The sequence below is a fragment of the Doryrhamphus excisus genome, chromosome 6 (assembly GCF_030265055.1).
Source record: "Doryrhamphus excisus isolate RoL2022-K1 chromosome 6, RoL_Dexc_1.0, whole genome shotgun sequence".
NCBI lineage: Eukaryota > Metazoa > Chordata > Actinopteri > Syngnathiformes > Syngnathidae > Doryrhamphus > Doryrhamphus excisus.
This window is the reverse complement of record NC_080471.1, coordinates 12,045,424-12,061,969: the sequence shown is the minus strand read 5'-3', so window position 1 is coordinate 12,061,969 and position 16,546 is coordinate 12,045,424. Positions and strand designations below refer to the sequence as shown.

General features: G+C 40.2%; 1 protein-coding gene across 3 annotated transcripts in view; it reads left to right on the top strand.

Moving 5' to 3' along the window:
* Positions 1-530: 530 nt before the first annotated feature.
* mapk8ip2 (mitogen-activated protein kinase 8 interacting protein 2) overlaps positions 531-16,546 on the top strand; it is a 25,412-nt gene continuing 9,396 nt past the window's right edge. The window contains exons 1-6 of one of the 3 annotated variants that reach the window (XM_058075910.1): positions 531-602; positions 691-1,005; positions 11,553-11,658; positions 14,757-14,993; positions 15,081-15,159; positions 16,176-16,379. In XM_058075910.1, the coding sequence (XP_057931893.1) occupies positions 941-1,005; positions 11,553-11,658; positions 14,757-14,993; positions 15,081-15,159; positions 16,176-16,379 (691 nt within the window). In that variant the 5' untranslated portion in view covers positions 531-602; positions 691-940. Of the gene's footprint in view, positions 1,006-11,552; positions 11,659-14,756; positions 14,994-15,080; positions 15,160-16,175; positions 16,380-16,546 lie in introns of all 3 variants that reach the window. The other 2 variants (XM_058075909.1, XM_058075911.1) reach the window with 2 other exon arrangements.

The window sequence follows — 16,546 nt, the reverse complement described above, 5'->3', positions numbered from 1 at the left end:
AATTGTAAATCTTTCCATTTGATGGAAATAAAATTGCAATTGTTTGTTGAAACGCTGGTGTCATCATCTGCATAGCAAACAGAAAGCAAGTAGTGCTATTTTCCATATATACAGTGTTATATTATTCTTACTCAAAAATAGCAGGCTCATTCCTACAATCCAGCGCCACTTGCTTTACCATGACATTGCATGCTTAATTTTGTTTTTAAAATTTGAACAATCACACTTTAAATTGTCACTTCTTCATAGTAATAAAGCGGTAACGATATGAAAAAAGAATTAAGAATAATATATCTTACTTTTTTGCAAACTGCCATTTCCACACTCGTTCACTCTCCTACACTTAAAAGTAAAAATGAGTAAAATTAGTAAAAATGAAACGATTTCTGCAATTTTTGTTCTGTAATGTTATGTAAATTTTCTGAACTAATTTAATATCACATCTTTTTTGACAATTGTTAGCTAGTGGTAGAATGGAGTCTTTTTGGTGACGTCACTGGCGGTGGAGCATCCCTCTCCTCCCCTTTCCTGCATCCCACTCGGGATAAATGACGCTATCCTCCCTCGCTCTGTCTCCGCACTGCTGCCTGCCAGCTTCTGTTGTATGTCACACGCAGCATCCTCGTCTAGGGATACCCCGTTGGACATTTTGGGCGACTAAATTATTTTTTTTTTCTTGTCTCTCTTCAGATGATCTGAACCGAGACAGCCACCCTCCTCCGTCTGCAGGACTCGATGGTGCTTGACAGGCTTGTCTGATCTGGCCAGCGTGGAGAGGTGGTGCTGGTCCACGATCAAAAATTCCGTGCGTGTGTGTGTGGGGGGGAGGGAGAAAAAAAAACACCCAACAACATCCACTGCGCCGTCCTTGCCGTGAATGGACTGCTCTTCCCCTCCGTGATTGTCTGCAGTGACTCTGAGTCATTTGGCGGCGGAGAAGATGGCGGACCGGGCTGAGATGTTTTCCCTCTCCACTTTCCACTCCCTCTCCCCTCCAGGCTGCAGGTAAGAGCTGCTATTGTAGGTGTTGGGGGACGTAATTGCGAATCATTAGCGTGGACATAACATAAAATACGCGGTATATATGTCGGTATTCCTAATTAAAAAAAATGTAAATAATACAAAAAAACAAAAAAAACAAGCAGGCCTGTTGCTGCTACCGCTACTGCTAGGAATAGCATGTTTGGATTGGAGAGCGGATGTGCTCTACTGGTTTTGAATGGAAATAAATGCCTGGAATAGATGGTGTTGTTAGTGCTGCTGTTGTGCCTTGCGCATCCTCAGTGTCAAAGAGGCCCACGCCCAGATCTTGACTGGCACCCATACAGGCTGATGCTAAGAGGTGATTTAATTCTGTCATATGATGCTGTGGCACACAAAGCATAACCTCTTCATCTTTGTAGCTGCAAGTGCAGCCTGTGAGTCTGATGCTTGCAGCATCAGTGTATGTATAGGGCATGGAGAACGTTTCCACAACACTTGACCACAAATGAGGTCTGTCTTAGCAATATCAGGAAAGGGTCCTTTAAGGTTCCCAGGGGCTTTTAAAGTTGCTTACAAATTGTACATACCGTTAGCAAAATCTAATGAGATCCAAATAAAAGTCCCAAGTCATACAAAGGTCATAATGTTCATTTTTTGAGAGGCATTTCAATAATTCAACAATACAGGACACCCTATGCAAAGGCGCAGCACCAAATTCTAGGCCGCTGTACATACACTAAACCCCGTAAAACAACCCCCACCCCACCCTAAACCCAGTCCATATGTTCCCATATGTTCAAACCTTATTTACTTATTGGATGGACTGTCTGAGAGGTAAGAAGAGAGCGATGAGAAGTGACAGCAAACAGCAGCACAGGGCTAATGTTAGCTGCTCCACACCGCACCACGCGGCCGAATGGACCAAATTTTAATTTCAAATGTGTGTGTGTGGGGGGGGGGCGACTGGTTTTTGTCAGCTTGGGCCTAGTATGCTAATACTTGACATGTGGTAAAAACTACAGGGGACCAAAACTGCCTTTTGTTTGATAACCAACCATTCATTCATTCATTCATTTTCTACCGCTTATCCTCACGAGGGCCCGCAGGGGTGCTGGAGCCTATCCCAGCTGTTTCTGGGCAAGAGGCGGGGTACACCCTGGACTGGTCGCCAGCCAATCACAGGGCACATATAGACAAACAACCATTCACACTCACATTCATACCTATGGACAATTTGGAGTCGCCAATTAACCTAGCATGTTTTTGGAATGTGGGAGGAAACCGGAGTACCCGGAAAAAACCCACGCATCCACGGGGAGAACATGCAAACTCCACACAGAGATGGCTGAACCCTGGTCTCCTAGCTGTGAGGTCTGCGCGCTTTCATACCAGTGCCACCATTTGGTGTGTATGTCAGAAAAATAACAGCACAGGCAACACTGTTGGGGTGCATTTTTGGGCAAATTTTCACCCTTTTTTTGTCTGCATTGGTTCAGAAGTCAGCTTATATTTCATTATATTTCATCATTACTACAGTTTTCTTTGTTGAAAATGGTAAAAAGTATAACGAGACAAACAAGAGTTATTTTTAATATATAAGATTGCCAAATATAAACAGCACTCAGTGTGACGCATGTGCACATTTACAAGCAAAATATTAAACATACTGTTGCTTATAAATTAAGGCTGTCGAAGTTAAAGGGGAACTGAACTTTCTTTGGAATTTTGCCCATCATTCACAATCCTTATGTGAAACATGAACGCATATTTCTTTCCCTTTTCTGTGCATTATAATGCAAGAAAACAAGTTCATTTCAGCAAACTTAAGATGCTGTCATTGGGGTACACCTATTTCTACTATGAATCTAAACAAAAAACCCTCTAACAACATTGCATGGTTTGATATACATGCTCTGATCATGCACAACACGTACACTGATGATAACATGTAATAGTGGCAGTATCTTGCTGTATTTTGATGATTTAAAATATTACCCAAACCTCTTTTCTTGACACATTGATACACATACTTATGGTAGTTAACAGTCAACAACAGCAGCATAGATACAGCGACAACACTTACGATGTCCCCTCACCTTGGGATGGCTGTGTCTTGCACAAGATGTGTGCTCCAATCCTCAAGAAAAAAATGCTGACTGCAAACAAGCATTTGTAGCAAAATTAGGCGCTAGGTATGCACTCTTCCGTCTGTAAATGACGCTGAAAAAAAATAGGTCTTGATGTCATTATCTTATAGTTCACTGTGAAATATTACCTCTCAAAGTGATAACATACAGTGATTTATTTGCATATGTGCATATTGATTCTGCTCATATTGATTTAAATATGCTCCCTAAACACCTTACATTTGACCTTGGGGGATAAATATGTCTATATTTACAACAGCAAAATAGACGCTTGAATCACAGATGAAGAACTGCAGAAAAGAAACCAAAATGTCAACCGATCATCCAAATTCTACATCTCATACGCAAGCATGCAATTACATTAGCAAGAAGCATCCCAAAGGATTTGATATCCGCATTGTGCGCTTTTGAGGGATTTAGTTACACGCCACAGCTTTATCTCAGGCAATCAATGCTACTGGCTTTTTGCATGGTGACCAGTGACCTCGGAGTACAATGAAATCAGTCCATGCTGCTCTTCAATCCCGTCAGTAATAACGCCATTGTCGCAGATCCTCACATGTGTCAAACCTAACCTTAGACAGAACGTTTTAGTATGTGCAACATAAAGCAAGATACATTTCTAGTTCTACCTTCTGATGTGTCTCTTGACAAATGAAGACAAAAACATGCTGTGCAATCTGCTTTATATAACACTAGGTTGGGCGATATTTTTAAAATACCGATTATATAGATTCTTCCAATGATAAGAAAATGACTTATACCAGTATAAATGATAAACGTAAACAAGCTGAGTTGTGTGCTGTGGCGGACTTTGATACATAAGCTGAATGAAATGCTATCAATGTGAGGATAATGAACGTTTGTGTGGGGAAGTATTTACTCGGCGGACGGTTCTTAATGTAATCACTGAACCGTCTCCTCAACAACTAAACAGGTTGAAATGGTGATAAACACTGGCGAAGCTTGGCGCGACCTTCGTTTAGCATGCTAGTGTGGTTGCATGCGTGACTCGGTCTCGATGAGGATATCATCACCATTCTAATGTAATCATGAAGTGCAGGTTCTAAGTGAAAACAGGAAGCACGTTTATGCACGGCGCACCAGGGGAGGTGTCCACATTTTCAGCTTGGTGCAGTGATAATTTTGTGACAAAACAGTGCGTCAAAGGTGCGCTGAAAGCTCGCCAGCTCCAATCTGGTATATTCTTGGCACAGACGAAGCGGAGCCTGCGCAGTGGTAAATTGGCTGACAGGCGCACAGTGGATTTGTGGGAGAAGATTAATTTAAAAATATGGTGAGTGTATTGTAAACAGTAGAATAAAGTTAAACTCACTGTTTCTGTTGCCCTTTTGTTTTGTAGACCGCATGTTTTAGCATGCACCTGATAATACCGTGCGCCTTACGTATGGGTTAAGTACACCCTAGTATACCCTGAAGTAGACATTTTTATAAACTGTAGCATACCACAATTATGTTTTTGTTATAGGGCAGGGATAGGGAACCTCTGGCTTGGCTTTTTTGATGAGCGGAGCTGGCTCTCAGACATTTCTTAACTTAAACTTAATTTTTTTCAATTTTATAATATTGTTGACATTTTAAACTAAACAGAAGTCACAGTGTTAAAAATAGCATTCGAAATATAAAACTTACAGTACCTATGCATTTTAATTTTTCCATCCAAGCGGGTATCCAGTGTCAATGCCAGACGTCCTTCCTATATTTTTCGAGTCAGACACCAAAACTTGATTATTACTGGATAATGCGGTAATCTACTTTAATCAAATAGTCAGACATAGCTAATTCTGCACAGCAAACCCTTTTGACAAAGATGGCGAAAAGAAAGAAAGATATGGAATGCGATGCAAAACCATGCAGCATCAGAAGTCGCTTTTATGGTAAGAAGCATTTTTGTTATTATTAGCTTCAGTATATCAGTGTTGTCAAAAAATACAATCAGAGATTTATTGCATTCTAAAGTTGTTGGTCTTGAGCTATGGAAGCTACATTTTCAAATATGTAGCTTTCATGGCAAAAAAAAAAACCAACCTGAAAATTACTCTTCTTTTTTGGAATTTTTAGTTGGATGGCTTATTTTCCTATTGAGGTTAAGCTAAAAAATATAGATATTATCTTTTCTTGAATTTTATCTCCATCGTCGTTACACAGTTTGGATAGGCCATAACAGAAGGTTGAAATGTGTGCCTGCGTGTGTAGGTGTGTATATTTGTGGCGTGAAATTAATCTTGCCTAAATGACTCACAAAATAAACGAATGTCCTTGACTCTTCAAACATGACGTCACAGTTGAGCAGAGTGCCACCTTTCAAATGGAGTATTATTGATTTATTGGGGTGTCACGAGACAAGACCATGCACAGGATTGGGTATGTAAGACGAGACAAGACAAAAATATTTATTTATTTTTATTTTAGCATTCATTTTAAGAAAAAAGCACAATGAAAAAATATGACTGGACAAACAAACTTCACAAAACAATACAAGTGTGTTTTGAAAGGTTTATTGTCCCACAAATTGACGCTCAAAGATATTATTGTAGACATTTTTTAGACCAAATAAACCAACTGTATCATCATAATGATAAATAATAATAATACAGCTCACTCCTTTTCCCTTATTTATGTGTCTTTGTTTATATATGTCTGTTCTTTGACATTTACAATAAAACTATTTACTGTATAATAACATATACATACTGGACATTATACATATATACACAATTAATGACACATCTTTGTGTTTTATAATTAGTAGTTTTTATGCGTGTAGCTGTTAGTATCAACATTTTAGCTTTTTGTAGCTACATTATAGCTTTTTGCTCTCTTTTTTCCCCTTCGCTGAGATTATGTTTATTTTATTTCTGCATTGAACCATGTTCCACAAACGGCCTCTGTGACACAATTTGGAGATGGAGCTCACTCCTGTTCACCTGCTTCCCTTTTGTTGATCGCTGCACTGTGGACGAGTGGTTAGCATGTTGGCTACACAGAGAGGAGATCGGGAAGACCTGGGTTTGATTCTCTGCTTGGGCATGTTGGTTAGCGTGTTCTCCCCTTGTTGTTCCAAAAGCATGCATGTTAATTGGTGACTCTAAGTTAAGCAGCTGTTTAACTGTTTAAAAAGCAGTCACATGCCATTTCATTGGTTGCAAGGTGTGCCTAAAACACTTAATGTGCGCTTCCATTAATGCATTGCATTAACTACCACTTCCATTCATTCATTCGTTTTCTACCGCTTATCTTCACAAGGGTTGTGGGGGTGCTGGAGCCTATCCCAGCTGTCTTCGGGCGAGTGGCAGGGTACACCCTGGACTGGTCGCCAGCCAATCACAGGGCACATATAGACAAACAACCATTCACACTCACATTCATACCTATGGACAATTTTGACAATTTGGAGTCACCAATTAACCTAGTATATTTTTGGAATGTGGGAGGAAACCAGAGTCCTCGGGCGGGATTGAACTTGGGTCTCCTTGCTGTGAGGTCTGCCCGCTAACCACTCGACCGCCGTGCAGCCCGTCATTCATAGCAGCCCTGTTCTCATGATGCAACTTTTCTCCAAAGTTGATGGATTATTTGGCAAAGATGGTCTACTGACTAATACAGATAGATACAGTGACAATATCTGAGATGAATAGGCCTTTTGTGTCCTTAAAAAGTTGTTCGGCTCATGAAAGATGTGAGAAAAAACTATGTGTATTTTGTATTGTGTAATAAACAGACATGACTTTCCTTATTTGTGCAGCATTCTAATTGACTGGTGTATTTTCAGTAATGGCATCAACAAGAGATTAAATAAAAATGCCTACAAATTAGATGAATAGAAGCAGAGCACATGGGGGAGGAAATGCTAGATGAAAAATAGCCTGTATGGTAGCAGCAGATCAGGGTGTGCCTCTGCAGCAATGTGGCCTGCATCAAGGAAACACTGATGTGCTGACTTATGTGACTTTGTATGCAACGTGTCACACTTCATTTAGGGGAATACATGAGATGTGATGTTTTTGCAGAGAACAGAGTACAATCTGTGGACTCACTATTAAAAGTGATAATAACAAAGTGGAGGTGGACTGACTCATACGTCTTACAATGAAGGTGGAGCGGTGCACAATCTTGTCACCAGAAAGGCAAGATAACAATGTTAAGCAGTTGGGAAGAAAAACAAAATGGCGCCCAAACACGTCACTTAATAGGATCAATAGAGAAGACGGGAAATTACCTGCAGAGACAGACTTCATAAGAGACCAAACAACCAACAACCAAACAATTCCTTTTGTGATAGTGGTTCACGTCCTCGCCTTTGAGCTTGTGCTATAATCATGCTCATTGGTGATAGTGGACTTTTGACACTGCTGTCAGGATCAACTGGCAGATTTGAGCAAATGTGGAATGATCACCTTTAACTTGAAAGTGGCATCATATGCATGTCTTTATGTGTTTTCTATGATGATGGTCTGTGCAGGAAGCTCAAAATGACTGTTCTGATGTATATGAGAAAGGGCTGGATGATATGAAGCAAAACTTATGTTAGGTTGAATATCAAGATACTATATAGTATATCCCAATATTTTAAAGTCAAATCCAAATATGTGTTCAATCTTATAGAAAAACAGCCCCTGAAATAAAATAGTATATTTTCTTTTTTAAATAAGTATAGAAAATGTATAATTTTCCATTTTCATTGCAATCATGCTGAGACGGTAGTCTCTCTGTAGCCGGGTTAGCACCGTTAGCGCTTCCATTTCACGTTCCCCATGACGACAGACAGTAAACATGGTTGATACCGTCTTCATCCGACAACCTTTATTCCGTTTTCTCTGCTGTTCACTCCCGCTATGCAGCCTCTCCTCCTTCGTATTTCCGCAGGGATGTCCAGTCGCTCGGTGTAGCAAAGGGGTGCTCAACGCTAGCATCTACTCCTGTGCGTAAACAATGTAGCAAGACCCGAGCTACAATGTAACAAGATGAACATCCATAGCTGCAGACTTGCTGAAGGGGTCAGTATGGCTCTAAAAAAACAATAAGAAAGGACAAATTAAGCACTATTAAACACCCAAAAAATAAAAAATATATTTATTCTAAACTTAAGAATGTGTTTCAAATGTAGTGAGAAAGAAGGACAAAGTAAGAGGCTAAAAACGTACCACTTCCACATGGAGTGGGAGAACTTTCTTTCATTATGCTGGATCTGCCTTGGCTGACTCCATGCGGTGTGAAGGTAATCAAATCTAATGTCATGTCTCAGCAATGTAACATTACTACTACGCCTAGTAGCCAGAATACTACATATAACTTGTCTTTCAGTAGTTTTTGACTGATAATACTGTAGTCTAAAGTCAACCATGAAACAGTGGTCATTAATTAGTTAATTAATTTAAAAAAACCTCCAAATTGTTGAAGACAATGCTATTAAAACTGAAAGAAACGATGATGAAATCAAGCTGATGTGTCTCCCTTACTGCCCTTTGTCGACTTGATTCGAGTTCGCTCAGCCACCAGAAAGCATATTATGTCATACTGTGTCTGGGGAATTGCTATGATCTGCCACATCTTCAAGCATTCACCATTGACAGTTGAGACATTTTGTTTTGTGCGTACTGGAGAGCCCGAATAGACGCCCACGGGTTGGCAGAGCTTGAGTCCATCCATCCATGTACATGGAAGTACTTAGAAGGTGTTGCAATGCTTTCATAGCAGGTGGTCTGGCTGACAAACATGGTGTTAAGTGCGGGACATAAAAGAAGCATGTATCATCGTGTCGCCAGCCCTTTAATAAAAATGTTGTATGACTAACATGTGAGAGTTCTGTGAGTGCAGGAGGTCAATGTTGATTTTGATGTTTACGTCATTTGGGCATTTACTACCATAGAACATTCCTTTTTTTTTGGCAGAGTACTTATTTAGCAGAGTTTGCACAACTTTGATTATAAATGCTGCCATGAAAGCTTAGGTGAGGTGAGGTGAGGCAAGGTCGCTATGACAATGACTATTCTCGTCCTTGATTCAGTTTGTTGTACAGACATCTTCTTCTTCTTACAATCTTATCTGTCAGTCACACGCTCCGATTACCGTGACGTCATAAAATCAGATAACTTTAAGGTGCATCAGGATGCCCCAATTTTTTCCATGGGAGCGGTGACATTATGTACGATGTAAGCTTGCATCCATGCACAGTGCGTGGAGTGTCCTTTTTTTTCCCTATTAGAAGCACTGCAATGCAGCATTTTTTCTTCTGACACATTGCAAGGCAGCTGCTTTGGAAATGAATGCTTGCTGCAGATAATGACTTAAAGGCTAATGACACAAAGAGGGAGACATGGGTCATTACACATGACGCAGTTTATAAACTTGACTTGGGAATGCAAGGTCATCAACTCTTGTTTGGGCTCATGTTATGTTTCTATCTTGTACAGCTTTTACTGTACATACGTTGGCTAAAAGTAGTGCTGTTTGTGGAAAATTTGCAAAGAAAGAAAACTGCAGTGAACAAGCAAAAACATCCAGGAGTCATTATAAAACAGCAATGTAGCAACGGCTATGCCCCAAAATATGGAGCAAAGTAGATCAAAAGATTTGCTCAGTTTCTTTGCGCTGCCTTCGGGACAGCTGGGAAGTAGGTTTGTACAGTTGTTCGTGGTAGAGAATCTATATGCACATTGTACGAACAATACAATTAAGATATAGCACGATACAATACAATTCAATACAATTCTATGGTTACTTTTATTGATGGAGACATTAATTCCACATTATAAAATAAGGAAGCCAATTCTTTAAAAGTGCCGTACTTGTAGTATTTTTTATAGACCACATCATATCACCAATCAGCTCTAAGGCACTGGCAAAAATAAAGTCAAAAGACTACCAACAACAGAATCACATGTCAAATGTGTTTATTTTTTTACACTGACTTACTGAATGAACATCTTTTAGTTTGATGGGATCAATATAACACAGAAAGTCTTAAAGGTTACCTATTGTGCTCATTTTTCGGCCCTTTGAAGTGAGGACTCCTATAGAGCAGCTACACACAATAACTAGCACAGAAAAGTTTATAGTTCTTCCAGAATCTGCACCTATTCAGCTGTATTTTTTTGGATTTCGTGGTTCCAGCGAAAACAGTCTGTTTTAATTTATTCCACCCACAGCCTGTCTCCAGGCACACCCACTCCGCTGTGGTTGGTCACACTCCCGCGTTCATAGAAAGACTTCCGGTTTGTGCCGCTAACTATCGAAGTTGACAAACGGTATAGGAGTTGATAATAAACGGCAATTTATCTTTTTAAAAACATACAGCCATAAGTGTTGGATCCCAAATCTGATTCGGAAGTAGAAACTGGACAGTTAAGAAAAGAGGTTACTTCGAGACTTTTCTCAATAGTAAGTAGGTGTAGCATTTTAGCGTTTTCTACAGCATCGGTAACCAAATGTGGTCACTAATTGTGGTGGGAAACGGCTAAATGGCTAAGCGCCTTTGCTCCATGTCTCACACAAACACAGTCCATGCGACCAAGTAACTTTGGAAAGGCGTTGGGTAGTCCAGCTGCATTCTGGCCCATGTTCACCAAACAGTCCAGTGTGAAATGCCATTGACAGATTAAAATCTCCACCCACTTGTGCCTGATGGTGGGACTGGTAGGAATTGTAAACAATTGTGACTTTGCTAACATGTAGACAGAGGAGCAGAACTTGGGGGAGAGCAGAGCGCTTATCTGGCTTACAGACACGCCCATATAAGGAAGTCCTGCTCTCTGTGACATCACAAAGTGGCAGTTTCACCACGCCTTTTGAAACTGAGTGTTTTGAGAAATCCCAAACTTATTTCAGGTCTCACTTCCATTCTCATCTTCAACAAGGTACGGAGACTTTGAGACACACTGCGATACTCTACGATCAATTAATCTATTTATATTTCGCTGATACTTATTGATCGAATAGGGTGCTAGGGATGGATCCGTATTTCTCACTTTTCAATCTGTCCATCTGCTCCTATCGCTCACAACCCTACTGGGAAGTCCTGGAATAGTTAACCCCTGTATTAGAACAAGTTGCCCTGCTGTGTCGCCATGCACCAAGGTATTATGAGACGGTTTCATTTATACACATTTTTTTTTGCAATAGGTTCACTGCTCTATATTAAATATAAAACACTTATTAGAAAAGAAAGTAAAACAGTGCCATCTACTGAGCTGAATATGGTGAAGTATTACATGTTGCATTGCATGAGTGCTTTGTGAGAAGATGGAGGAGGTAGGCGTAAGAGTTGGTCTCCAGAGTGTGTGGGCATAAATTGATGAGAAATTCCCTGCTACAGTATTCAGATTAAAGCAGCACATTGCAAATGTACTGTATAATTAAGACGGAGTGACTCGTCTTATACTTTGTCTGCTGTGTTTGTAGGCCAGCCCATGACATAAGCTTGGAGGAGTTTGATGATGAAGATCTCTCGGAAATCACAGACGACTGCGGGATCGGACTAAATTATGACTCGGATCCTTATGAAAAGGTAAGGCACTCACTTTCTTCTTTAGGGGTCTTGAAATTGTGAACATAATATAGTTGGGGTTAAGGATGCATGAGTCTAAAACGATGTGAATCACGATTTTCTTGTAGAATTGAGATTGTGATTTTTTTTAGACAAACAGCTGCTGGAATTTGTATTTTTTTTGCCTCAGAAACACTATACTATATATTATTACACACACGTGTTCACAATTGCTGTGAAAACAAAATGAGGTATGCAGTGTTTATGTTTTTTGTATTAGCACCAAGAGATCCTGATGTAGGTGTTCAATTATTATAGATGAAATACTAATGATTATGCATTCTGTATAGCGCTGTATCGAACACCTTCTGAATTATTGGCATGCACAAGTTGTAAGTGCTCTTAATGGTGGTGTTATGAGGAAGTGTATGTGCATATAATTGAGTCATTAGATGCATCGTCCCATGTTCAAATTGAGCTTGGCCATAATTAGCCCATTTCTGAGAACTATCCTCCTCATGCTCGCTCCCTCTGTGTCTCTCTTCGTGGATGTAAATGTTTTATGTTTGTGGCTGAGAGCCATGACTGCAGCAGAGGGCAGCTGACCACTGGCGTTTTACAGTAGCTTCTAGTGAAGGACGCCACTCTCTGTCTTTACCTTCTTTGTCAATTTCTCCATCCTTCCATTCACCCTTATTGCTCATATTACCTTTCTTCTTTGCTCTCTTTTTACCTTAGCCTTTTCCTTCTATAATCTTCCCCCATGTCTCGTTCCTTCTTCTTATCTCCCCATTCATCTATCTTTTCCCCTTTGTCGCTGTCTCCTTCTCACCTTGCCTCCCTCCGATTGTTTCTTTCCTTTCCTCTCCTTCTTAACAACCCCCCCTCATCTGTCCTCCTTCAGCTACCTTTTTTCCTTCCGACAATCCTCCCTTTCCTTTCTTCCCCTCTTTGACTCCCTCAATCTTTATCCTCTTTACCCATCATATCCTCCTCCTCCTTATCTCCTCATTTCGTCCCCTTTGACTCTTTCTTCATCCCGCCTCTCTCCCCTGTCGAGGTGAGACTAGAAGAAGAATTATCTGGGCCATTGTTACTTCAAAAGCTTGAGTATACTTCATGCATCATACATCGTTATAAACATCATCCAGGAAATATAAGCCTCTATCTGCAATACAATATGCAGTCCTACACATCAGACACATAAGCAGGGATGCTGAATGCCCCAAATTTGGAATGCAACATAGCCCAAATGGTTCATCCTGCTGACAGTAGGTAGATGTGACATACACAGCATCCCCTCAATGTGTGCAAGGGCAATTTGTGTTGGTGGAAACAAAGGTGAGACAGGAAATGTCATACACATGACATTTCAGATTGGATTTTTTCACCGTCACTTAAAACCCTGCAGCTCATTCATGCGCTGACTCTGCAATGGATGATGAGGATGTGATCACATTGGGCAGTTTGTTTGTGTTTTATTGGAGAGAGTAGAGCCAATCTAGACGATGGGCTTATCCTCTGACCCCAATCCCGATCCTTCATGATGAATTACACTTCGTCACAGGAGGCTCAGGTCTTAATCTGCAGCTGTGAAAGGCACTCACAGCAACACACAAACAATAAATACTGTTTTATGAATGATGAAAGCAGAACATTGGTTAATAATGATGTGTTTGCACCTCACTGGCCTTTATAGTGGTGGTACACAATGGACACCCATTTGTTTACATTTTTGAAAAACACTTTTTCCTATAGGAAACAATTAAATAATATTCGGCAGTCGGGTGACCTTGGAATTGTCTTAACTGTTCCCAATTAGATGGAAGCCCAGCCCAATAGCACTCTTCATAAGTAACCTGAAAAATGTACAGTTAATCCATGTGATCGGTATTGGTTGATCATCATTATTGGAATTGGCAGCATAAAACCCTGATTGGAGCATCCCTAGTCAATATAGAAATATGTTAAACCGTCAAATTATGCATCAGCTTGACTGTGGATGAGTCGTTTTGCGCCAGCCATGTCAGTTATGGTGAATCTGTAGTGTTCAACCGCCAGGAAGGCTTGGCTTATAATGGCAGCGCAGTCATGTGGCCCTCTCTCTCTCAGCTTGGGGTGTGGTGTGGAGAGTGTTATTGATGTGATATTCTTGCAGCCTCACTGTTCTTATTTATAGTTCAAAGATTATTCTTATTCTTACTATTATCTGGATCACCGGCGCATTCCCAATGCAGATGAGGGATGTTGAAATAGAGATCACATATCCTTATGATGGGTTTCATTGCAACGACAGAGGATGTGACACTTGAAGATGATTAGCACACTAACACCAGCTCAAACTAGGGATTTGTGCACAAAATCTTGTGGCTGTGATTGAGTGTAAAGCATAGATAAACCCGACGTCAGCAGGATTGTAATGTGAGAGGGTATGCATTGATTGGTCCATTAAAAAGACAACATGCAGTGAAAGGCAGAGAAAGTGCTGTGTCCTGCAGAGTCAGAGCCAGATGAATCACTCCTCCTTGTGTATGTCGTCTTAAAAATAGAGACTCAGATGGACAATATAGAGACGACATCTATGAAGTGGACCCCACCCATGAGTATGATGATCTGGCATCTTATGTGCAATATGGACAAGTAATCCAATGGAAACACACTGCATCTTTTCTGGTGTAATGTCCAGCAATCATAGCACACCTGTCCATTAAACCTACAGAAAGTCAACATTAAAGTAAATACTGTATAAAGACTCCACACAAATACACTGCAATGTAGTCTGTTCAGTTAGTGCATTGCTTTCCAGTAAAGCATGTGAAACCTGAGTGATGTCAGATTGATTCACTCTTCTCATGTCATCGACCCTCCTGGCTCTTTGTATTATTTCACCCACGTTTTCTTTTCTTCATTGTTCAGCTTCAGCCGCGTAGCACACTACACAGACTGATCTGTTCCAGAGTTGCACGCTAAAGTGCTTTTGTTATGCAGGCTGAAGGAAAAAAAATGAAGTATACAGTTGATGGGATGGCTTTCTTAAAAGTGGATACAATCAGATGAAGGTACTTCAATAAGCATCGCAATCATAAAGTATATTAACTTTACCATCCACTCTCTCCTAGGACTCCCTAATTCTGGAGAAGAATGACATGCACCACCCAGTGTGCTCTTTCCAGGACGACTTCCAGGAGTTTGAAATGATTGATGATGATGATGAAGATGAGGATGATGAAGAGGAGGAGGAAGAGGACGATCCCGATGCACCCCCGTCTCCCTCGGCTTCCCCTCCACCCTCGCCGACTCTGGGCACCCTAAAGAGCAGACCCACAACGCTGAACCTCACGGCAGCTGTGTCGCAGGTAGGCAAGCTTGTTTTCAGTGTATGCACCCTATGTAATGTATATGTAAGGTATATTGAAAACATGAATGTGCATTTTTGTCATTAGGATTCTTTGAACAACAACAGCAGTCTGTCGCCAAAGAAAGGAAGCTGGCAGGACTCATTGCGTAACCCATCTTTACAAGGTGAGATTTTTTTTGTGATTGTTTTTTTTTTTTGCCAGTGTCAAGTTAAATAATAATCTTTCTAATAGAAATGTGAAATCAATTCGTATTCATTATGAAAAATGAATATAAATATATAAACCTCAATTTACCCATTCATCCATTTTCTATACCGCTTATCCTCACTAAGGTTGTGGGGGTATCCCAGCTGACTTTGGGCGAGAGACGGGGTACACTCTGGAATGGTTGTCAGCCAATTGCAGTAAACCTCAATTTATATGAATAGAAATAAATTATTAAATTATATACTGTGTACAATTTAAAAATAAGCAATTTGAAAAAAATACACAATAACCAATGCAAAAACCTTACGCTACACTTTTCATTCACATATACATGTACATAAACAATAAATGGTTAGCATCATTCATTTGTCCCAGAAGATCTGACTGTTAACTGTAAATTCTATTAATCTGCTCCAGGAAGACAAAAATGTCAACACAAAACACGTTTTTATAGTTTTACATTTATAGTTTTTATGGCGAAAATAATTTGAAATGAATAACAATTTCATATAATTTATGAATGAAAATGATTTAAAAAACAAACAAACATGAACGTTACTTATACCTTTATTAAAGACCCGATTTCTGATTCCAGACTGAAAACTGTTGTGGTTGATATCCCTATCATGTCATGTTTATGGGAACGGTCACGTCTTCAGTAAAGGCAAAAGTAACCTGAAGTGTTCATTTATCCCTTTCATTTGTCATTTATCTGCATGTAAAACTATAAAAACGCGTTTTATGTTAACATTTTTACTATCTGGTTCCGGTTGTCATTTTATTTAGCTAGCTAATTTAAGAACATTAAGAACACAGTTGGACTCACTCTGTGTATTAACAACGCTACACAACACATACCATATTGTATGCTAAGAATTGTCAACGCTAACCAAGGTTCCACTGTATCTACTATGAATTATACTATAAACAAGGGTTACAAAGAAGTCTTACAAATTTCTATTATGTTCCCAGGACGCACAACTCCAACCCACTCGTGCTTGGAGGAGGGCAACCATGTGACAGGACAATGCCCAGCCTCTTCAGTAGTCCAGCCACCAGGTTCACAGAGTCAAGGTACTCCAGAAAAACAAGCAGGGGAGGGTGGGAACCCCCTTTCCCCTCACAGGCCCCTCTTGTGTGACATGGAGGGCAACAGGCGGGAGAGGCTTGAATACGGTAACAAAATAAAAAGGCCTGCCTAGCTAATTTAGACGTCATTCCATCTACATCCATGTTAATCCGTTCAACAGACTAACTAATCAATCAAATCCCTCTCCATATAATCTCACCACACCACCTACTGCATAATCCCACACTCCATCTAATATTGTCAGGCTAATGTA